The 25,041-nt window shown below is 41.5% G+C and overlaps 1 protein-coding gene across 2 annotated transcripts in view; it reads right to left on the bottom strand.

Moving 5' to 3' along the window:
- The window catches only part of RNLS (renalase, FAD dependent amine oxidase), a 96,109-nt gene extending 72,722 nt beyond the window's left edge, over positions 1–23,387 (bottom strand). Inside the window, exons 1-4 of one of the 2 annotated variants that reach the window (XM_083614233.1) lie at positions 23,111–23,387; positions 21,973–22,078; positions 18,762–18,904; positions 16,505–16,663 (exon numbers count right to left, since the gene is read on the bottom strand). In XM_083614233.1, coding sequence (XP_083470359.1) covers positions 16,505–16,663; positions 18,762–18,904; positions 21,973–22,078; positions 23,111–23,231 — 529 coding nt within the window. In that variant the 5' untranslated portion in view covers positions 23,232–23,387. Of the gene's footprint in view, positions 1–16,504; positions 16,667–18,761; positions 18,905–21,972; positions 22,079–23,110 lie in introns of both variants that reach the window. The other variant, XM_083614232.1, reaches the window with a different exon arrangement.
- Positions 23,388–25,041: the final 1,654 nt, after the last annotated feature.

Below are 25,041 nucleotides of genomic sequence, written 5' to 3'. Positions count from 1 at the left end.
TCTTTGGCTTTCGTTGTTGCGTCAGGTAAGGGAACAATGAACAGAGCATCTACTGGCGTATGTGGATCCCCATTCAGCAAGGGCCACAAAAACAGAAATCTACTTCTCTGGCCCCAGCTGGATTTGGACATCCAAAACATGTTGCCACTTAGAAAAGTACCTTTTAAAACAGGCCTGAAGAATCAGGTATTGAGACAGAACAGAGGCCCCAAACACAAAATGTTCCAAGCATGGCTGCATCAAATTTTCAAGTTCTACTTGGGTTTTTGCTTTGTTCCTGCCTTTACATTGGTTTTTATTGTGTTGCATTCGCATGTGTGTGTGTAACAAAAATCCTAAACAGTTTTTCTTCTTCTTCACCTGCTCACTGTGAAGATTCAAAATAAATCTAAACATATGTGTGCAAAACACCCAAACTTTTAATGGGAGCAAGTGTTTGTGCTGAAATATACGGTGCCTCGTCTCTAGTACGAAGAACTAAAACCAAACAAGTGGTTGATTCTGAGTGGGAGACATTTAAAAGCAGTACTTAACAATACAAAATCCTGCCACTTCACTTCAAACACATTGCTACCTTTTGCCTGGGTGGGTGGGGGGAACATTTGGAGATAATCACGCCTTCTTGCCTGGGCAAGATGAGAAATTAGGGAAACCCTGAGCAAAGCTGCCAATTAGCGCTATCATTTCAAACCAAAAGGAAGAACTGATACAATTGAGCTTACAGATGAGATGCATGGCTGCCCAAGTTAAATGGTACAGTGACTTCCTCCGTGAAATTCAGAAGAAAAGCGAGAAGCAAATATCGGAAAGCCCTTCAGTATTACATCTAAAACTGGAGCTGGAGAACAAAAGCATATAGCTCTGCAGTTTTCAAAAGCTATGACTCAGCAATACCTCATCCCCTTTCCCAGCTTTCCACTCCCTAAGAAACTGCAGCCACCCATATATATGAGGTAAAATCTATGGGAATAGCTGTACAGGCACAATGTTTCAAAACCTAAGGCTCCAAAAAGTTAACACAAGCCTTCATTTTAACACTTGCTGCCCTGGGAGATGCTTTCTTCAGCTTGCCTAAGGATTCTGCAAACGGTTGCCAATTTTCAATTTTCCACTGGATAATAAATACATTTTATTGCTATTATTAAATAGATGTTCGTTCGACTTCCCTATAAAAACTTTGTATTCAAACCAGCTGACAAATCCCAACGTCTCCCCGCACTCTGCTGTGTATCAACAACCATCTGTAAAAGTATAAAATACAAATTCACACGCACACACACACAAATTGTACCTAAACCACTCTTAAAACACACAGCAGTGACAACAAAACAAAGTACAAAAGCATCTGACCACTTTGAAACCAAAAGCCTGCTTGGGGCTTAAGCAAACATCTAAAAATGGGAATGGGAGGAAAACAGATTTGCACATATAATAATAATAATCAGTACAGCCTCTGATTATACGCAAAAGGAAGAAAAAAGTTGTGCAACAGACATTTTGGGAAAGCAACATAAAAAAAGACATGAACAGAAAAACTGAGCATGGCTATGCATCAATTGATCTTGGTAAGTGCTCAAAGTGTTGCCTTAGTTTGCAGTTCCATAAATACTATCTGAGAATAAGTCCCATTGAATTGAGTGGGCTTATTTCCAAATAGATATGTATAGGATTCCACGGGACACAAGAAAGTTAACTGATCTCCTAAGTATACTTCAAAAGATATGTGGTTATAAATTAGTGAAAGTCTTAATCAGGCCTCCCCAACCCATGATCCCTAGCTAACAGGACCAGTGGTCAGGGATGATGGGAATTGTAGTCCAAAACATCTGGAGGGCCGAAGGTTGGGGATGCCTGGTCTTAATCATATAGAAATAAAACATTATTACTGCCTCTGAGTCTAGGAGTAAAATGATCTATGATCATAAATAAATCTTGCCAACGATAATTTTGATCAACTGATAATTAAAAGCATGACATAGATGGAACGCCATAGATGGAACAAGTAACAGATATAAAAAATAAGTGTTAGTTTTTAAAATAATCATAGTAAGGACGCCACAACACATGTTTAATTCAATAAGCGATGAATCACTTTATATGAGCAACGAGATACTGCTAATACAGTTAAAAACAATGCAACAGAGTACTGGGGGTGATTTAGAGACCCCCAAATATTATAAAATATTACACACTAGTTTTGCCTGTGAAAGATATCTATTCTCTCATCATTTCATCATGTACTATGATTAAATACTTCCAGTGCTAATTAACCATTGGTTTCAATAACTTTAAAACTTGAATACTATGTGGTCACCAGTTTTGGAACAAGTCAGAACCTTAAACCAACTTAAACCATGGTTTAATATCGAGGTTTGTACCAAATGGGAAACTATGGTTAATTGGAGATTTATGACCTCCATTCAGATGTGGCAGAAAGGAAGGAAGGAAGTGGCTGTGGGAGACACAATACTTGTTCATATCTGGTTATTACACCAAGATATGAGAGTCTGAACCTAGCCTTTGTCATAACAAGAAATGACAGTAATTTTGCTGCCTCAGAAAGTACCAGCTTCACTAATCTAATTATATTTTCAACATCTACAATTTAGGGACCTGTTTTGAAGGGTGCAAACAGAAGGACCAAACATAATTTAAAGGTGTGTTGGCGGAATATATCCATAGGACTTAAAAAAAAAAAGTATAGCATCTTGATGAAAATTATATTTAAGGGTTTTATTTAGGCTGCTCAATAACAGTGTTCTCTGGGCAGCTAACAATATAAAATACAATACCATAAAACAACAAATTGTATCATAAAAAATTACAGCAGAGATAGCAATAAAACCAGTTTTACAGCATGACTGAAAATACACAGCCTATAAACAGACTAAGACCAGAAATTATCTAAAGTTGTGGGAGAATAAAAACAAAACAAAACAACTTCACTTGATATAAAAATGACCATAAACATGACTCTGGGTGCACCTCTCTGAGAAGGGCATTCCACAGCAGGGGTGCCACCACTGAGAAGGCCCTACTGAGAAGCAGATCTCAAGACTGGAGTAGATATATGTGAAGCTATCTTTCAGGAATCAAGGTCCTAAGCCATTAATTGTTTTAAAATGGGAAAATTACCATCAGACTGACTTATCCAAGAAATGATAGAATTATATTTGGGAAGCAAGTCCCTGAGAAATTTAACCTGCGGCAATAAAATTTAAAAAAATGGATTTATTTTTCAATAGTATTACAAACCAGGAGGAAAATAAAAATGCATTGCATTGAGTGATATAGCTCACAGGAGACCAAAAAGAAAGAACAAATCTAGCTTCTTACATATACGGCCGGGCTGAAAATTATGAAGTATGTTTGGAAATAAGCAATCTTTCCATAATCTCTTTGCACCTTTAAAACCAGGTCCCCAACTTGAAGATACTGATAAAAATATATAAGTAATAAAACTAATAGGTTGTGACATTTTATGCCACATGCAGTTTTCACACACAAGACGTATAAAAAAGAGAAACAGTAGGGCACATATTAGAAGCACAAAGCAATTTGAGCAAAAATAATATAAAATAACTTGGGAAAAGGAGTTTTAAATATCTGTTTGAAGAATGTGTTAGAAAAATCTAATTTTGGCAATTTTATAAAATTACAACAATTATATTCCTATGTTTCAAGCAGGAAAAGACATTACAGTACAGTGGTACCTTGGTTTACGAACTTAATCCATTCCGGAAGTCCGTTCTTAAACCAAAGCATTCTTAAACCATGGCATGCTTTCCTATAGCACTCAATATATAAATGGAACACACTCGACAGGAAGCGGAACATGTTCTGCTTCCAAGGCAAAGTTCACAAACCAAAACACCTACTTCCGGGTTTGCAGAGTTCTTAATCCAAGTTGTTCATAAACTAAGCTGTTCTTAAACCAAGGTACCACTGTACAAGCTTTCAGAGAAAAATAGGTTTTTGTTTTAAATAAATAAGTAATATTTTGGGGGAATTGCAAAAACATGCACGGATCCCAGGTAAAAGAGATACAATTGTAACCTCAAGTTTCAATCCTAAAGCCCATTCAACACAAAGGGCGTTGACTTCAGATAGACGGTTATAGGACTACAATTGTTCATTATGCTAACATGTAGTACAGAAATCTTGAGTGATAATATCCACCCTGCAACTTTCTGCCATTTGCTCTGGGATTCTACCTAAGTTTGTAAAATGTTTCTCTCACCCACATATTACTACTATTTCGCTCTCTCACAACTTTCCCCAAGGATGGAAATTTGGGCATAGAAGATTTGATATAAATTTGGGAGTGGGGGGCGCAGTTGAATAACAGAAGAACAATCATAGAAGTGATTCTCCGATTGTTCATTTCTGATGCTTGATGTGAAAACAAGATGAAATTAAAGCGCAGCTTTATTTTATGTTGTGGAAAGACTTCCTTCCTTCCTGTTGTGTTTTATGAGACAGCATTTGCTGAAGAGAACGGCGCTGTGGAAATGAAAGCTTGCATGCATGAGCAGCTGAGGTGGTTCGGAGGAATTGGTTTATAATGCTAAATAATGGAATAATTTTCCTAGCAACGTCCTTGGTAAGCACACAGAGCGTGGCACGCTAGCATTAATTATACAGTCCATTTTCATCTCAGATTGCCTGAGTTTAGCATGAATTGGTGAATCTTATTCATTTGGAAGGAAGTTCTTCAAGGCATCAGATAAAGCTCTCTGATGGCGAAAAGGTCTTCTGAGGGCCCTATCTCCTGGCATTGCGTAACAAGATGTTCATCCTTTTTTCCATGTTGAGAAAGTAAGAATAATCCGGTAGAGTAAATACTGGCTGCATGCAAGACGGATGGAAAAATTCCACAACTTTATATTCAAATTAAAAATTCAACAGATGGGAGGCATATACATCCCCTGAACAGCCCATGTGCTTTTATTAATATGGTTAGTATGGCATTTGACAAGTACCGCGGTCGTCAGCATTGATCACTGTGTAACCAACCAATTTCCCCCCTCTCACTTTTCACCCCTCTCACAGCTCACTTTCTTATACCGTGCCACTGCACTTCTACCCAATTTCAAATATTTATAAAGCATCCCTTCGTTAAAGAGCGACAAGTTCAGAGGACTCGGAGAGCGGCTACGTTGTCGCAATTCCCCTCCATCTCAAGGCACCAGAAGAGAATTGCCCAGATTGTCTCCACATGTGCCCTGATTCAGCTCAAGACGACTGACCCAAGCTGCAGCCACACACATTATATAACTGCAATAGCCAGCGCTTATTCTTAATAACTGCTAAGAACGGCACACAGATACATGCTGCAGGAACTCTGCCTGAATAATCCCCCTGCCTTTACTGTTCTACGGTGCACGAGAAGCCAGGACAAACAACACTGAATTTCCACATCCAAAAGTATGCTCAGGGCACCTCGGGGTTAGTGCACCAAGGAGGAACAGAGCAGGTTCACGGGCCATCACAGCAAGCTGTTTTGGTCATCTTGTATTGAATGTTTGTGGGTATGGAGAAGGAATCAGTTCAGGGCTCATCCATACTTCCTGTTCAATGCAAACAGTAGGCGTCCTGTGCCTCCATTAATTCTCCCTCATCCATATGAGGTTTCCCACCAAATCACTGTCTTCCCACACATACCCCCTCTGGATTTTTTCATACTAAGGATACTCTGAAAAATAGAGCATATGAGAAAGTAGGAGAGGGTACAAGCTTACTATTCACATTAAACAACACTATAGATGAGATTTGGGTACCTTGAACTGGGCCCAGATCCTCATGGTTAATCCTATTTCTCAAGCACCTAATGTTGCACTAATCCCAATCTACTGCACCATTACAACATCTGCAGTCTTTTTATGGCGTTTAGAGTGGTGTGCTGAATTTAGATCTTGGGCCACAGGGGAATGCTCAGATGCTCACTTCACAAAAAGCCCACGTTCCACATAGGCTGATAAAAAGATGACACATTAGATTGAAACCAGTCCACCAAAATGGTTGTGGGAATTGTCCCCAGGAGCTTGATTTCTAGGGGGAATTTTTATTTAGAAAAATGCTGCCAACAACGAAAGCCTGATAAGGAGCAGAATGTAACACAGTAAGAATCGTCATATCAGTGAATTCCAGAATATCAATCACCATGAAAACTTCGAAGACATAAAAGCATACAAATACTACGAAGGAAATTCAGAAATTATTTTCGTAATTTATGGAACACGTGTGCCTTGTCCGAGAATAAAAAGACCAAAACCGAACAGTTTTGATTTGTTACAGTGTCAAAACTGCCAACATCTTTTCCAGATGCCTCTACATCACTCAGAAATTAGAAGGCAAAGTTGTGAATGCAGTAGCTACATGTTACACAAGAACTGTTGTTGTAACAGAGCTTTTGTCTCCCATCCAATAATTAGCTAACCAATTATGGAAAATATGATTTTGTACTTCCATCTAATAATATCCTAGCTGTGTTTCTCTGTCCTTATTGCTAGTTCTAAAATACATAATGCTTTAGACATGGTCTTGTGATGTACACTTACCCCCAAACCACATTCAGCTGTACGTTCTGCCATGGGTGCAGAGGTAGGGAGTGGGGAAAACTGCCCCATCTGGTTTTTTACCTTGGACCTTCAGTGCAGCGGTTACGGACCAGAAAAGAAGGCCATGCACAAAACTGAGCAGGTATTCTAAAGCCCACCCTTGACCCCTTGAAGTACACAGCCTCCAGAGTTCTGCATACCCACCTATCATTTTGGAAACCGTCCTGTCCCCCAGACACTTTTTGCTCGGGTAGACCTTCCCCTCAGGCAGCAAAAATTTTCAGCCTTCCTGGGTTGCTCCAGTCAGCCCAAGGGAAGTGTGGAGGATGCTACAACCCCAGCCAAGTCCGTTCTTTGCCTCGTTCACTCCATTACCTTCCCTTTTTGGTTAGTCAGGACCTTTAAGGGTGGGACACAAAGCTATGCGTTTTCCTTAAAGGTCATTTCCCAGTATTTCAACCATCTGGGGAGGGTTCTAAGGAACACAAGTTATCTATTAAATACAAGACTAAAGGCAACCTAAGAAGGCATATCTACTTGTGGATGACGTCCAGGAACCTGGGCATAGACTCTCTAGGAACCTTGACATAAAATCATGGTCTTTAACTCTTGGGTCACTGGGGAATTTGGGAAACTTGATTCTACTCAGTCTCCTCTTCTTGCGACAAGTAACAGCACTCCACTTCCTGGTTCCCCCTAACCACCCCCATTTCTCAGTTTCCCCTGTCCTTTCTGTTCTAATGGGAGCCAAACCTCCTCCATTCTATTAGTTTTCACTACTGAATTTTCAGCTTCCATTTCAGCCTACCAAATCTCTAGCATCCCACTCTGCTTCTGTTAAAGCAGGGGTCAGCAAACTTTTTCAGCAAGGGACCAGTCCACTGTCCCTCAGACCTTGTGGGGGTCCAGACTATATTTTGGAAAAACAACAACCCACAAGAATGAATTCCTATGTCCCACAAATAACCCAGAGATGCATTTTAAATAAAAGCACACATTCTACTCATGTAAAAACACCAGGCAGGCCCCACAAATAACCCAGAGATGCATTTTAAATACAAGGACACATTCTACTCATGTAAAAACACGCTGATTCCCGGACTGTTCGCGGGCCAGATTGAGAAGGCAATTGGGCCGGATCCGGCCCCTGGGCCTTAGGGTTGCTTTAACACATGGGTAGGCAAACTAAGTCTCTCTTTCCCAATCTATCCCTATCACAGAAGCAAAGCAGCAACTGTAAGCCATTAGTCCAGGCATGCTGGTGCTTACGCATACATTCTACTCCCAAGCAACCATTTTATGATCTCTAACCATTTTGGTGGTATTAACCACACAGCCCTTTCGCTCTCCGATACTGTTTTGGTGTTCTGCAACTAAACCCACGCTGATTTAATCCAAATTGAGACTGAGTGGTATGGTGCTAATTCCCCATGGCAACTGACATGCAGAGCAACCGCCTCATGGAGACTCTGGGCCCAAGATCTAAAAATATCATGCCTCTGCAGTAATGTTGCACATGAGTTCATGTGTTTCATGTGATCAGGAACACATGTAGGCTTGGCAGCGTGATGTAGTGCTTCCTTGGCTGAAGACTTAAGTTGGAACAAGCAACAAGAAAGAGGAGGACTGGGCCCCAACACCCACTTGAAGAAGCTTTACCATGCTGCAGCCTATCCTTGTTGGATTCGCAGCACACACAATTAACTAATTTATGTACCCACATTGTTGCAAGGACACAGTCAGCAATGAATAAAGGACTCAGAACAGTGTGACAACCTCAGTTAAATTCCAGCATAGGCTGCACCAGACAAGCATACCTTTAGTAAACTGAAACTATTAAAGGTCTGCATAACGTTAAGATCTACCACATGCTTTAACCACCTTATTATGCTCTCTGCAGGAAGCAAGCTTGTGGGGCAATTCTTCCTCTTTGCCAATGTAACTGGTAAGTTTGCCAAAATGACAACAAAGGAAAAGCTATCTAAGTGGGCTACCTGTTTAAGTATTAGATGATTCATTAATTATTGTACGAAAAGGTTTGTTTGTTTGTATCATGCAGATGTTTGATAATTTCTGCTCTTAATTTCAGTCATCCTAAATGTTTCTGGATACTATTATGATTCATAATTTCCCACGACTGTTCCTCCTGTGTTCCATTAAAGTAAGTTAAAATAGACACAGTACATTCATTAGTAACCTTAAATGTTGATTCACTAGATAGGTTTATCTATGTGAATCAATGTTCAGTGCTACTAATCAATTTCATCATATAGTTTAGCACATATAAACTATATAGTACATATATTATGACAGTAATCCTATGTGCTTAAATATGTGATGTTATCTGACAGCCTTTCAGTGCCTCTGTGGAACAGCAATGGCTTGTCTGTAAGAAAGACATCCATTCATCGGCAGTTTCTGAACTGTGAGGGCAGGTGAGCTTTTAAGAAGGACTGGCAATCTTTACACCTGCAGATGAGAGATGGGGAAATGGTTGAGAGAGATCTCAGAACTAGGAGATAAGGCTACCATACAAAATATGCAAATTAACTGTGGTGAGCTTCTGTGGAATGTCCTATGGGAATAAAGACTCACCCCCACCTGCCTGCTACATTTTGAATGCTACCATTTTATTTCCCTGTTGGATAATATTCTCTCTTCTGTTTAGTTTTAAGCTTTTAAATTAGGTTAGCTTATTTGTACTGCTTCTGTATGGATTTATTTACTTTTTGCATTTATTGACATTATTCCTATCTGTTCTTAATGAATTGTTACATTTATTATTGCTCATTTGGTATGTGATGAGCCGTTTTGAGCACCACTGTAGAAAAGTGGAATGCAAATGAACTGATGATGATAGATCTTAAAACAGACTCGGCTTTCATGTCGCAAGCCAACCGCCTTATTCCCCCCCCCCCCCATGAGGGCTCAGTGTTTCCTTTTTGAAAAAGAAAGAAAACGCATGCAGAGCTGAAAAACCAAACTGGCTTCACGTTAGAAGCTGGATTCTGACATTCCCAGGACAATTATGAAGTTGTGCAAATCTCTAGCTGCCTGCTAGTCAGCAGAAAATAACTCTATAAAAAAAGCAATCTAAACAACAACAAAAAGCTTACTTCTTTTAAAGACATACTTCCTCATATCATGGCAGTATGGAAAATGGCGTGATGTTTTCAGAAAGGCAAATGTTATACAGATATTGCTACAGAAACTTCACTGGGTTGATAAGGGCTTGGAATAAGCAAATCACCAGTGTTATAAAAGCATGGGAATGTTTATCTTTTGGCTCCATTAGCACCTTTTTATTAAACAATTTTGGCTGAGTGAAGGCCTCTCAAGCTAAGTGTGGGGTGCTGGAACATGACAACAATAAGAAATTATGCCTGCACAATATCAGACGTGCACAATTTGTGACCCCAAAAGCTGGATTCAGCCTACTAGAAGCTTAATAAATCTCCTGTTTTTACTGCCTGCCTGGGCCTGCAAAAACAGGAGTTAAGGACTTGGCAGGCTACAATACATTTGGGCTACATTTGGTTGTGTAGGCCAGCCTGACACCTCTTGAAATTCCCACGATGAAGCAAGACATGTTATATAGGCTGTTACACACACACACACACACACACACACACACACACAAAACTCAAGTTAATTGCATGCAAAAACTGCAAAAAAATTAGCAGGGGCAGTCAGAATAAGATCTATTATTTGATTAATTTTCTAACATTGCTCAGCTTTTTTCCTTTTCTTTTTTTAATCAAACGAAAGCCTATTGGCTCAACATGTTTTCTCTGTGGCTAAAGGATCATGTATCAATTCTGCCATTTGTATTGATGTAAACCTCCAGAATGTATTTTGTATAGCTAACTATTTATCTCTATCCCCAGTATATTTTCCTTTATTGCTATGGCTAGTGGCTAATGAAAATAAAGTTTCTATCTATCTACTAAACTCAAGTTAATTGCATGCTTGTTGAGGTATGAAGGAAGTGAGGAATAACCTTATCTTGCTGTATATAGAGATTAGCATTTTTGTGATTGAACTACATGTACAGTACGTCCCATCATTTCTCTGAGGAGAAGCAGCGCCCCTCCATTTTCTTCCCCTCATACAACCTGTTTGTGGGCTAGACAGTTTGTGGCCACCCAGTGAACTTCAAATATGAGGTTTTTTAACCTGGGTTTCCTCAGTCCTGGCCTAGCCTAGCCCAGCCCTCTATTAAGGATACTACCCAGGTTCCCAAGTGAAGCACTTACTTATACAGGAGCAAATTCCTAAGGAAGTAGGTGGTATTTTACAGTTTGGGTACAGTTTGGCTCTCACCTAGTAAAAGGTTTTAAGACATATTCCACACATTACTTTCTCTTTCTCTTATAGTCTGGTCTACTGCATTTGCAAGCATAAATATTAGAATCTATTATCATTATCATTATTTAAACAGGGCTGCCATATTTCAAAAAGTAAAAATCAGGACACCCCAAAGGTGGTTGAGCTTCCCCCCCCCCAGGAAACACCCAAAACTGTTGAGCTTTTTAAAGGAAAACCCCAAAATGCCAAAAAAGGTGATTTTTCGATTGACTTGCCTAAGATCCAGGACAAAGCGCCACAGCTAAAAACAAGAAGCGCTTACAGATAAAAACAAGAATTGCTAAAAACATAGAAAAAAACAATTGTTGAAACAATTAAACTTCATATACATTTTAAAAAACCAGCATACAAATATTTACAATAAAAGCAGCATAGCACCAGTTATGCTTCCTCCCTATCTGGGCACTCAAAAGTCCTGACTCCTTCAGAATAATTTTCTTCCCCCAGCTACACCCCCACCAGTTTGTGACAACATGGTTTTCACAGAAAGCAGATGGTATGCTAGATATCAGCTTTCCATGCTTCTGTTTTAATACAGCTTACAGCAGTCTTGCGCTTCTCTCAAGCTAACTCTTGATGAACAGGCAGGGATGAAAAGGAAGCTCACGTGCGTGACACCGTACCCAGCTGAAAGGGGACAGTCACACAAACCAAACTGCCGAATGAGAGTAAAGAAAGAAAGACAAAAGGAAAAGAAACATTCTTGTTTCTTTTTTCCCTTTGGAGTCCTATGTTTGGGGCACTTGCTAAGTTCCAGGGACTGTGTACTAATGCAGGTGGTGGATGGCTGATGGAGGACCCTGGATGCAAGACAGGGAAATGTCGGTTTCCCAGGGTGAGATGTTAGGAGGGAAAAAACAGGGGTGCCAGGTGAGAGCTGGGAGGGGCTATTTGTGGGTAATAGGGGCTGAAAACCCTTTAGGAGACGACTCCATATTTTACTTGTTCTGTTTGTATTTTTTTGTAGCCGTTATTGTATTGTGAAAAACTTGAATAAAAATAATATTTAAAACAAAAAAATACAAACAGGGAAAAAACTGTCGAATGGAGGGAATGCATGCATGTATACAACCCCAAGTAGTCAATATAATCACTTCACACATCTGAAGTGTTGGTGGTGTCTTTCAGCTAACACTATTATCAGGAAACTCTGATAGCAGTGTTAGCTGAAAGAAGGTATACACGGATAGGAGACAGCCTTGCTCAGCCAGCAAGGCCAATGCGAGTTGCAGTCCCAAACATCTCGATCAGGAAAAAGATGATCCACTCTGCAGCATCCTTATATAGCCGGCTGGGACAACTGCAAGCTGCAGAGTGAAACAGAAGACACTTGCTTATTCCTCTTGATTAGCCAGCCTCAGCCTCTGCCCTTTTCCTCAGTGAAGACGACAGCTTGACTGCTCCACTTCACCCTCAACCATACATTAAAATGGAAAGGGAAAATAATTGACTGAAGATTCTACAAGTAACTGACTGTGCTATGGAACAATTGTGTTGTGTAACGGTATGGAACAAAGCCATGGGGAATTGCTCTAAAAGGCACCAGAGAACAAATGTGAATTATCATGCCCATTGGCATTTTCATTAATGCAAAGCGAGTGAGCAATGGAAACTTCACCAAGGAGAGATCTAGATTTTTTGGGGTTTTTTTTTGCTTTAGCATCCCAAATTCTCCAGTCCAAATAACATTGTTCAAATAAGGCATGAGGTGGGTCTCCTCTGTTTCCAAAACAAATTCCAACGATAAGTGTTGGCAGATGTACAGAACTTGGAATATTTTGACACGGATTTGGATAGAAGATGAGGAGAGGGGGAAAAAGAGGGAAGAAGCCTTGAAAATGGAAAGGTAGAGTTTTATGGAACGAAGACACAAAGACATTTATTCATTCACTCACTCACTGACAGTATAACACAGACATCTGCCGGTATACAAAAAGGCTTTGAGTTGTCAGAGAAGACCCATTGAAATGAATGGCTATAATTAGCTTTGGTCTGTTAATTTCAATGAGTCTGCTCTGAATAAAAGTATATTTAAACAACCCAGGACCGCAATACCTCAAGGACCGCCTCTTCCCATATGAACCTACCCAGTCCCTGAGATCATCTTCTGAGGCCCTCCTTCGTGTGCCTCCTCCTTGAGAGGCCCGGAGGGTGGCAACTCGAGAACGGGCCTCTTCTGCAGTGGCTCCCTGTTGGGGAATGCTCTCCCCAGAGAAGTTCACCTGACGCCTTCATTATACACCTTTAGGCACCAGGTAAAAATGATCCTCTTTAACTAGGCCTTTGGTTGACTGACGTTCAATGCCCTTTTAAAATGTATTTTTTTCTGGGGGTGTTATTGGGTTGTTCTTGTTTTTATTTTGATTATGTATTCTGTGTTTTTATATTGTGATTTTATCCTGTGAACAGCCCTGAGACCTGTGGGTATAGGGTGGTATAATACTACTACTACAACTACTACTAATAATAATAATTGATGACAAATCTTTATTGCTTTGCAGTTCACCTCTTATTGAATTTTAACAGAACATGCCAACCAAAACCCCCCAAAAGGTACCAAGGGCTAAAAAAAGTGTTATTTTAATGGGAAATTTTGGGGAAAGAGGAGCTAGGCAAGGATGCAAGCTTAAATTTAGGGACTGCCTATGGAGCACAATGAATGCCCCAACCCTAAAATTAAGAATGGACCCACCTTGTGATTACTTCTGTTGGGACACCCTTGCATTCCCAGTTCAGGAAAGCCGTTATGTTACTACAGGGGAATGTTGAGGTGGGGGTTTATTTATTGAAATTGAAAATAATTCCCACTCTCCTGAAATCCACCTGAAAATCTGTAAAATGCCCTCTTAGCGCTTGTTTACACACAATTTTGCAGTCGTAGGCATGTTAAGTGGTGACCTGCATGTGGGAATGAGCTGCCAAGGATCTAACACCAAATATGGGGCTTTCATATTTTAATCACCAGGCATCCCCTCAACCTTGAGGCTGTGCTGGAGCTGCAAGTCATCAAGGGCGAGTCTGGACATGCTTCATCATGTGTAGTGGCCAAGAGTGCAATCCTATACACAATGTTGCTAGCCTCGTCATCCCTGACATTTTATCAGTTTGGCTTGGGCTGATGGGAGTTGCAGTCTAACAACATCTGGGGAGCCTCACACTGGCTACCCTTGCTTTACACACTTACCTGGGAGTAAATCCCATTGAACTCAGAGGCTGTTACTTCCATGCTTAGGATTGCACTGTTAATGTGATGGATAATTAAAATCTCACTTCCCTACACATGTGTGGATGAGGAACTTCCTATTATTTATTACATTTCCCCCCTTCAAATTTAAAATAAATCTTATGAAGTCAGCACAAATGTTTTAATTGCAGAAAACATTGATTTGGAGGCCGAAGTTGAGCTTGAAATAATATCTGGCGTTTATTCACAGCTAAACTGAACCTACCTTCCGATTTTTAAAGGCATTTTGATCTAGCCATTTCAAAGGCCATTAAAATGCTGCCATCCACTGCCTCTTTAAAATACTGCAGCTTAGAAGAGGATTGCCTCATCCCCTGCAAAACTGGTTCCAGTGCAACATGCGAAACACTTCCAGGTTCAGTAAATGGTAACCCTTCAAGTGCCAAACATTTCTCCTGCCCGATAAATCCAATGCAAGGAAGTGCTAGACTTGAAACATGTCAAAATATTGGTTCTTTTGAAGCTTAACTCTGACAGTTAAGTGTCACAGTGGGGATTCAATTTGATAAACTTATGCTGCTCCTGGTTTTTAAGTTTTAGCTTGCAGGCTTTTTGCATTCTGAAACTGAATGTTTAGAATTTGTGTTTCTGAAATCCCCCCCCCCCATTCCGTGGAAAGTGGCAATAGCCATTGACTGTCAGCAATTTTTTTAGTTTTTAAATCACCGACTCATTTTGAGAAAAAACATCTTAATAATTAAAATATTTGCACATGTAGGGTGAAATTACTAAAGGTAAATGTCAAGTAAAAATAAGCTTAAACTTATAAATAAGGGAGTAGCTTTTGTCTTCCCATTAAAGGAGTCTATTCATTTGAATGTGTTCGAACAGATCAGGATAAATATTAGGCTGCAGCCTGCTCAAGATTCTGTGTCCTGTGAAATAGTCTTCAATTGCAGAATCACATCCACAAAAGGAAAGGCATTAAAGCAACAGTGAGAAATGCCAATTCCTCAGTTCTAAACGACAGAAGCAACCACAGAAATCACTACACATCTCTCAGTATTTCCACTTATCACACTATCATTTCCTTTGTTATGAGACAATGTAAACAGATAAGATAAACCAAATTATGCACTGCCCCCAGGATTAGGTCCAGACCCCATTCAGAGCATCAGAAAACAGCATGCCTCAATCTGAAGGGTTTTGAACTGTTTAACTCAGTTTTAGGGTCCAAGGCAAAGTCTCTTTGGTGGTGGGGAGGTTTCATCCTCCACCCCTCAATTTGCTGTTGGGAAATAAACAATAATCTATATTTTCTTCATTTTGAAAAGTGGATGGAATTTGCATGCCCAGCATCCCTTTAGTGAGGATTAAAACTGCCAATGCACAAGCAAACAGGTCCAAGAATCTTTCTACTGGGCATGTTGAAATTCTGATTTTTGATTATTATTTTTTAAAGGAAAAACCTTACAATTTCTCCTGCAACTGTGGCTAGAACTAGGTGAGAATGCTTAGTAACTCCTATACCTAGCTTTCTATGGGCTGGGATGTTTTCTTTCTTTATTTATCTATCACCTGAGATGTCCCTTTCTGTACCTGTAGTCTAAAGTAGCACAGCCCAGGCACCTTAATGACAATTATGCCTTCAGTCGTCCTAGATGTAATGGACAAATCAATTACAGATTTATTTAGAGAATTTGTATGCCACACTTAAAAAACAAAAGCAATGAACCTCTCCGGATGGCTTGCAATAAAGACAACTGAAATACAAAACCATTCCAAGGTGGAATCTGCATCAAAACGAAACACTTCGGCAGAACAGACAAAACCTGACCCAAATGAGCTTACAGCACATGCCAGAATGCACAACAAATACAAAGATCTTTGCCCGGTGCAGAAACGGCATCAAAGACGGTGCCAGCTGAGCCTCCCTAGGGATATTATTCCATAGATTCCCTTTTCAATCATGGCACCTCATCGCTCCAATTGCCACATGCCTAACATCAAATGGCTGGGGCACAGGGGGGCATGGAGGCATGTCTCCGATAATGTCTGCAAAGTTCAGATATACGTTTGCATATATATTACACTACATAAAAACGCATATAGATTACATTAATAACTGAACATTGTGGTCTTCACAATGCCAGTATGAACTGACAGCCAGCCAGCATGCAAATCCGGTCAGCCATGACACTCGCTGGAAGACCTTGAGCCACTCTCTCTCAACCACACCTACCTTGCAGGGTTGTTTTTTGAGGATAAACTGTGGGGTAGGGGAGAAAACCACGTATACTTCTTTTAGCTCCTTGTGAGAAGCGAACAATATAAATATAACAAGCAAGCAAACAAACAAGTATGTAAAACTAAACTAAATGAGGAACCTTACTGTTCACAATGTCTCCCTGAAGCTGAAGAATCTGTGGGACAGGCATTGTGAGAATAACTATGTCAAACTGGTCCGAGGAGCCTGTACTGACGCAGACCTCCCACTTCTCATCTCTGAGGCAGATTTGTGTGACGTGGTGGTTATAGAAGACATCAGCACCTGCTTCGAAATAAAGAGAGAACCTAAGAGATATCTGAACCAATTAACAAACAAACATCACCCGTGCTTTAGTCACATCAAGGTTGATGCTACACACTTTTCTCACAGATGCCTTTGAAGGCTGTCCAGCAACTTCATCCTCTTAAGAACACAGCTGTGCAGGTTTTGACTGGACACAGTTAGGCACATGCGTTTCTTTCCCATCTTCATTGTCGCCTGGTCTGTCTCAAGTCCCACATAAACCTGCTTGCGCAGTAGATCAGAGCAGCCATTTCCAAATTTGTGCCCTCCAGATGTTTTGGACAACAACTTCCATCAGTCCCAGTCCCTGCTGCAGCTGACAGGAGTTGTAGTCTAAAATTACAGCACCAGGTTGGCAAGGGCTGCCCCAGGGAGGCCCTCCTCTGGGTTTTTCGGCCATCTTAGATGAGGTGGGCTGTGACAGGGGCTGTGAGAGGGGAAGGTTCTCCATTGTGGAACATCACTTTTGGAATTCTCACAGCTCCTTCCTTTGCATATCTACTGAGAGGCAAGCTCCGTTCAACAGGACTTTCTCCTGAATATGGGACAGTGCCTGAAATATTTTACACACTTCCCTATGATTAAGAGCTATTGAACCCAACAAGGCTTACCTTTGAGTAGACACATATGTTGAAAATGCCTTTTCGGTGACAAAGACCTTTACATTTTCTAAGGTCTTTAAGTTTCACGTGGTATTTTATGTAGCTGTTCATTATTGTCTTTCATTTATAAATGTTGTTTTTAAATTGTATTGATTAGTTTGTATCTTTGTTTTTGTCACATTGAAGCAACTCCACTGCTACTAATGGACCTTATTTTCACATGGTTTTCCTCTAGCAGCTGAGAATAAGCCAGCTAAATATGCCATAGGTTCTTGGCTTTAATCCCACCTTAAATCACAATGGACCTGGTTCTTCTCTGCTCCATGAAGAGACAGAAAGAAAAACCAATCTGCAAATATTCTTTTCTCTCCCAGCACCTTCCTGGCCGGACCTCACTTGCAAGCTTGTCCTTCTGTCCGCCCTGCCACACCAGCTAATACAAGTGATATATTAACTTTCTGGTTTTCTCCTCTGACATGAACTACTGTAAACAGAGGGTGGACTATGAGAGTCAAAGTGTAAGTCTGGGACACTGAAACAAGCAATGGTAGAGTAGGGTAGGTATGTAAGAGAATGGAAAGAATTTGGGGCTCTGTTTCTTCCAGCTGGATGGAACCCAACTTGAAGAGGTTCAACAGCTTTTTCTTTCGTTTTCATTAGTTAATCTCAGGCCTGTGGTAAGGAAAGCAGCTATCCTCCAAGAAACAAATCTGTCTTCATAACTGACACCTGTTTGGTTAAGAGAGCCAGCCAGATCTTGCTCACCTGCTTGGAGTGGTAGTCAGGAAGGCAAAGTAGCACATCCCCGATGGCTTTTAGAATGGGCTGCAAGACCTTCCGTATGCAAACGGCAATGGGGAGGTGAGGTCACTTTGGCTGGATATTTAACTGCTGCAGCAGATGTTTTACTTGTCTGCAATTTGCTTTTATTAACAGTGGATGCTGCAGTTTTAATTATGAGTGAAGAACCTACCAGCTTCTCCGGAGCCGTTTTATCATCATAACCAGGTTGGAAGCCCAAATGAAAAAGGCCAGAAACTGCTTTGCCACCATGCGCACAATAATTTGCTGAACTGAGCATAGGATGCAGAGAGAGATAAATATTTTAACTAAGTTAAGTACAATAATGCATAGACAGGCCAAATCCAGTAGCTCTATTTCTGTTCCACCATTCATTTCTCTCTCTCTCTCTCTCTGTGTGTGTGTGTGTGGAGAGAGAGAAGCATGAATTTATAGTAACAAATAAAAATAGACTATAGGGTTTATCCATAGTAAGATGTTACCTGCCAAATGTGATTTTATAAACACACCAAGAATGCAGTTCTATACACAATGGCCTGAAAGCAAACTGCATTCGTCTCAGTGGAGCTTCCTTCCTATTAAACATGTGTAGGATTGCACCGAAAGATTCACTTTTAAATGTGGGGCATGCTCCCACAATAATATATTTAGGATCATTGTTTCAAGGTCTATACCTGACTCCTTTAAATAGTGCTTCACAATTGATGAAATTCCCTCTGGTGTTACAAAATTCTCCGCCCCTTCCTTCATCTGCATTCCTTCTACAGGGGCAGTCAATGGCCGCAGCACTCCGTGAGTCAGCAGATCTTCATAAAAGCTGAAAACAAGCAAAACAAAAGCATAAACACATCAATGTCAAATTGTCTATAGCTACTGTATTAACTACGTCCCCAAAAGGATGCTTCTGTTTGAAATACCCAACTTAAAGTTGAGTGATCAAATCCACAACCATTAAAATCAAAAGGAAAAAAATATCCACATGCACAGCAATGGCCTTTGCACTCACCAGAAAGCTATTGCTACTTAAGATAAATTACCAAGAACTGATTTCACAGCCCTAATTTTAAGATCTGATTGACCAGTTTATGTGTGCTTATGTGTGTGTATGAAGCTAACCTGCTGCCCTCAAGATGCTATGTAAGACAGTTGTCAACCTATGGGAAGCCATAGGTTCCCATAGGTTGGGAATAATAGCACTCTCCCCATTTGTGATCCAAGCAACTGGCATTCAGAGGCATATTTTCTTCAACAGTGGAGGTAAAACCCCAACTACCAAACCCCAGTCAGCACTGCCAGTGGTCAAGGATGCTGGAACTTCAATAACATCTGGTACTAGGCCACTTTAGCCACTCCCAATGCTTGACAATACATCAGGCCTGAGGAACTTTTGGCCCTCTGGATATGCACAGAATGCAGGCATGGATACAGGAATCAGCTGCCTGAAAAAGGCCTGAAAGTGCACGAATGCTGCTTGTTAAAACCTCAGAAGTCAAAGGTCTGTTAGTGCCAGTATCCTCCTGCAACTAGTAAAACCAGGACAAATGATGCAAAATATCTGAAATTGCAGTAGAAATGATTAAAGTAAGGGGGAAAAATAAGCAAACTGCAAAATATGTTTATTTTAGTCAGGTCTTTATTCTCTTCTGTGATGAATTAATTGCTACACACCCAGTTTAAAGGGAATGCAATGTGGTCTTAATTTGGATGACTACATTATTGGGTACTCCTATTGTTATTGTTCTATTATAAAATCTTGAGCACAGCCTTGGGAGGGCAATTGTACCCTGGGAGAGATTTTTATAACCCACTGAGAGAATAAGTAAATAATAAATAAAAATAAAAATTGTCCTGATTACACAAGTCACAGATTCTGGCTTTCCTTGATGAAAGGATCTGGATTTAATATATTTCATTCTAGCACAGACTCTTTTCAGCCCAGTTCAAATAACATATTCCTACGTTCCATGGGAAGGAAACAGCAGGTGTAAGAGGACTGCACAGCTCACACAATGCATCAGTGGTGGGCTGTCTGTGCCCTCCAGATGTTGTTGAACCTCAGTTCACATCAGGCAGTATGGCCAATGGTCAGGAATGACGTGAGTTGGGAGTCCAGGCCACATATCCCCACCCTTGCCTTATGTTCTGGTTGGGAGAAGCAAGCCCTCCTGCCCCGCCTCTCAAGATAAAGTAGCAATCTACAAGCTGGAAGCAGGTGTGAAAGTGCCCAACTCCCTCTCTCTTCCTAGTGAAAGATGACTATACAGTTGCTCATCATCACACGTTTATCATCACACCTATCAAGCTTACCAAGAATGGAAGCTACTCAAATTCTTGTTGAAGCTGCCCACGTTCTTACCACACTGTCGTGTCCGAAGGAAAACACAAGGATAAGCAACGTGTCATGGGAGAACATGAAAAGGAAATGATGCATGCCTCAGGCCATAAAGACTTTGCTATGTTTCCACAAAATAGTCCTGTGCAATAGCTCTGCCAACAGAGATTCAGCAGGTGCCTTCTCTTTCAACTTCAAAAAACATGCCAAAAACTTTCGTATTCTGTCAGGTTTATGCAGGCAACTAAGAAGGCATATTTCTGTAACAGTAAGCTGATCTGTGATTTTGAATGTATTTTTTTTTAATGGTATGCTTTTGTGAACTTGAAGAGTTCACTAGCATGAGATGTAGTAGTTGCTTCCTGGTTACATGTCTGGCAGCAGCTACTACCCACTACGTACAGAGAAACAGAACAAATTGGGCCCAAACCTGTCAATTACATCAGAGATCCTTGTTCAAAGCTACAAATGGAACTTTCTTTTTAAAAAGCAAGTGATTTAGATCAGGGTTGTGCTGTACGTGAAGGGAAATACCTGTCTAGGGCCTCCCTTGCCATGTGCCGGGTTGCTTTGAGCCACCATTTTAAGTTTCCCACAATACCTTGAAGCACTTGATATAGCATTGTTCGAGGCCAGTAAAATGGTCGCCAACAGGCACCGATTGGCAGAGCAGCATCACGAGGTAAGCCTACCGGATGCATGGAGGACAATTTGCCGATGTCTGCTTCAAGCCTGTAGTCAGTCGTAAGTAGAACAGTCCTCTTCTAACAACTTGTGAGCTTCCATAGGCACTGGATCAATGCAGACATGCCAACTGATCAGGCAAAAATAGGCTGCCAAACTCTTAAACCTTTCACAGGAATTTGATGTCAAGAAATTAACAGGTGAAGCTTTTCACAGAATGGAGATAGGTAGGGCTGCTCGCTAAAACTGTCTGCTACTCACACTAAAGGCATAGGTGCATTAGCTGGTTGAGAACTTGGCAACCTTACACTACCTGCTCTCTGAAACAGAAGACTAAACTTGATGGGGGGAAAATCTCAACTTTCACAGTATCCTTATGTTAACAAAGATTTGCAACTGCTCTTTCATATACTAAGAAAGTGCAAAAGACCTACATGAGCCACTTAGGATGCTTCAACACAGTCATTCAGACACCAATACTTCACAAATGATGAAACACAACTGTAGCTTACAAGTGTGTACAAAATTTAAGCAATCTCTTATTAAAAAAACAAAAAACAAAAAGTGAAACAGGAAAAAGCTGAGCATGAACAGAGAAAATGCCAAGTGAGATTCCATCTCAAGAGTTTCAGTAAGATCTAATTAGCAAAATTAAGGTACTTTCATTAGCAGTGTCACTTTCCTTCTTAAAAGTCACTTTACCAAATTCCCTTTAATCTTTCATTCATTGGTGCTCAGCGGTAGATTGCAATGTAATCAATAACCACGGGTTGCTATAACAGTATTGGCAGGTCTCACCCTTGACATATGAACCCCCCACCCCCCCCAAAGAAAAACCCAGCCCGTTGTCATTCATTTTCCCCGCTCACCCTTGATGCTTTTTGGCATATTCGGGCATCCGAGTGACGTACTGGGCTCCTAGGTCTGCCGTGCATTTCGGATCCTGAGTGCTGCGGCTTGTAGCCATTCTTCCCCCTTAAAAATCACGTGCGTGGAGACAAGAAGTTTTTTAAAGCACAGCCGCGCGTATCCAATCAGCTTCCTCCGTGGGGCAAAATAAGCCAGTGGCGCCTAGTAACTGGGAAGCGGCAGGGGTATGGTCAAGTCATTCCGAGCAGGGGGCGATGGTTTGTTGCCTAGCGCTTAATTAAGAGCTCAGTCCCAGATAAGTGCATCTATAGGATTGCTGCCTAAAGCTGTCTGTTTAGGAATCCGGTTCCAATTTATAAAGACCCAACAACCCCAGCTTCGTCGGGAATTGGATTTTTCATCGTGTATATCGGGGGAGAACAGACTTCAGGGCTCTTGTGTTTTCCCTCCACCCAAAATCCACTAGCTGTAGCTAGGTGCAAAGGACACGCATTCGTTGATTAATTGACTGACTGACTGACTCTACAAATCTATAAATATACCTAAGCGATGTAGAGTGTTAAAACACAACAACAGCTCTTCCACACAAAAATCGAGACCGGTTAACTCGAGTTTTCTGCGGTCTAATTTGGAAAGCGCGTGCGTCATTTTATTAAAACGGTGAGTCAGAAATCCTTGACGCTCCCCTGGCAAATCAGCCGCAGATCTATTAGATCCCGATCTACCTTTATCCAAGCTTGAGTATAATGAACGCTGCCTCGGAAATAAGCCCTGCATGGGAGGACGTCTTCTGAAGCCGTGTGTGCTATGCTTAACGCATTTAGCTCCGGGACTCGCTCAACTTTTTATTTTTTAGTTTAGGACTGCGCTGCAGGACGGCCACAGACCCTGTGCAAAATTACCTGCAAATCCCAAGGAAGGAACACGGTGGGACTTGCCTCTGAGTAAACGTGCAAAGGATTAGGGCGGACACTTTGCAGCGTTCTCATGTGGAGAAGCGGAACTTGGGCGCGTTTATTCCGGGCACCTCTCCTGCCAGCCTTCCCAGATCCCGCAGCCTGCCTGCCCGGTTTATTTATTTCTTTTTAAATTCTTTTACCCAACAGGATCTACTACGGCCGAAGACGAGAGACCCACCTGCGCCGCGCGCCTTGTCCCACAGCACGATGCGCAGGAGGCGCTGCGGCAGCTCCCTGCGCAAAAGCGCAGCGCACAGGCTGCCCGTCAGCCCCGCGCCCACAATGAGAACCCGCGCCATGGCAGGACCGGCCGGCGGATGGGGGTGGGATCCTCTCCCTCTTCCTGGGTTGCTTGTGCAACTGGGAGGCGGAGCCGACTCGCTGCGGGCCGCCGGCAGAGGGAGATCGCGCCGCTTCCTCGAGAAGGCAGCCGCTGCTTGGTAGCTTGTTCCCCGGTCCTGGTGCCACTGCGAGCGCGGAGGTTCATCAGAGCCGGCCTTGTCGGTGGAGGAGGCAGGAAAAGGACCCTAATTTCTCCAAGTTGGGAAGCGTGCATAGGAACCCTGTTTTGTGCAAAAACACACCCCGCTCCCTGTTCAGTTGGATTGCGCACCAGAACCAAATTACATACTTAATTACCGGCGCAGGGCCTGCCCAAGACATTTTGGCACCTGAGGTAAACCACAAAAGAGTGCCCCACTCCCCACAGGGGCAGAAGGCGAGGAGTGAAGATCTAAATCAGGAACAAGCAGGGGAATGAAAATATACATTAGGATCTGCTGCCGCTGTGCATCCTGCCGCCTGAGGTCCCCTTGTCTCCCCTTGCCTCATGGGTGGGGGTCCTGGGCAGCCTTGTCCTGACTGGAAAGGAAACGAAGAAATATAATGAAAGATGCATGCGATTTTTTAAAAAAAGAATATATATATAAATTACAGAAGCATCTTCATATGTAATAGTGACACATCTCAATATTAAGAATATTTCACAATACTCAGTGTAACATACATTAAAACGTTCCAAGAAAAGTTCACAGCTCAGATGCATTAAGCATGTTTCTTGCTTTGAGATGAGCAAACCATAGTTTGCAGCAGTGTCTCAAATGTACACAGGTCAGCTCAGCCACAGCTTACGTTTTCAAATCGGGTGGAAGCTGGTTTGAGGGAAAGTGCATCGAAACAGTAGCATTTCTCAAGAAAGTAACAGAATGCATATGGATTGTGGCCAGTGTTAGGTGTACTTAGCTTGAAATACCAGTGGTGGGAGTGCCGTGGATCTGGAGTACATTTCAATGTGCGTACAGCCTAGTTTTCGTCATAGGGGGGTGAAGACAGGGCCAGTGCTATAATTAGGTCAGCTAGACAGTTGCCTAGGGCAGAGACCTCAGAGAGGAGCAGCTTTATACAGATTAGTTTTTGTTATATCTGATAAATTTCTGAATTTTTTTTCCTTTTTTTATATTTTGGATAATTTTATCATTTTTGAAGTTATTCATACATTAGAATTGTTGGGGGGGTTTTTGGTATATGGTACACACCCTCAACTTGCATGCATTTAACTTGTGCATATTTGGCTTTATGTGCTTGGCAAAATAAAAGTTCATAAAAATAAAAAGGGGGGCAGGGACAGGACAGGCACCTGGCTAAAAAAAACTGTGGCAACCCTGCCCACCTTTGCAGCTAGAGTGTTTGGTTATACCGGATTTTGGCTTTAGGTGCGATCCCCAGAACCTAACCCCCATGTAATTCGTGGGCTTACTCATTTACTGTATGTGACATAGAACATAAAGTTTATTGGAATTTATGTTTCATGTGAAAAATTACTTAATTTTATATATATTACAGTCGTATCTTAATTTTATTTTAAAATGTATGCATTTTTCTAGTGAGCTATGGGTGATGAAAAGCTACTGTCTGGAGCTCAGTGCTGCAAATGAAAGGCTAAGAAAAAGCTAAGGAGCAAGCAAGAGGAGGAGGAGGAGGAGGAGGAGGAGGAGGAGAAGGAGTTTGGATTTGATATCTCGCTTTATCACTACCCTAAGGAGTCTCAAAACGGCTAACATTCTCCTTTCCCTTCCTCCCCCACAACAAACACTCTGTGAGGTGAGTGGG

This window comes from Podarcis filfolensis (genome assembly GCF_964270895.1).
Source record: "Podarcis filfolensis genome assembly, chromosome: 5".
In the NCBI taxonomy this organism is placed as follows: Eukaryota; Metazoa; Chordata; class Lepidosauria; order Squamata; family Lacertidae; genus Podarcis; species Podarcis filfolensis.
The sequence above is the reverse complement of the archived record's forward strand: the minus strand, read 5'-3'. Positions and strand labels throughout refer to the sequence as shown.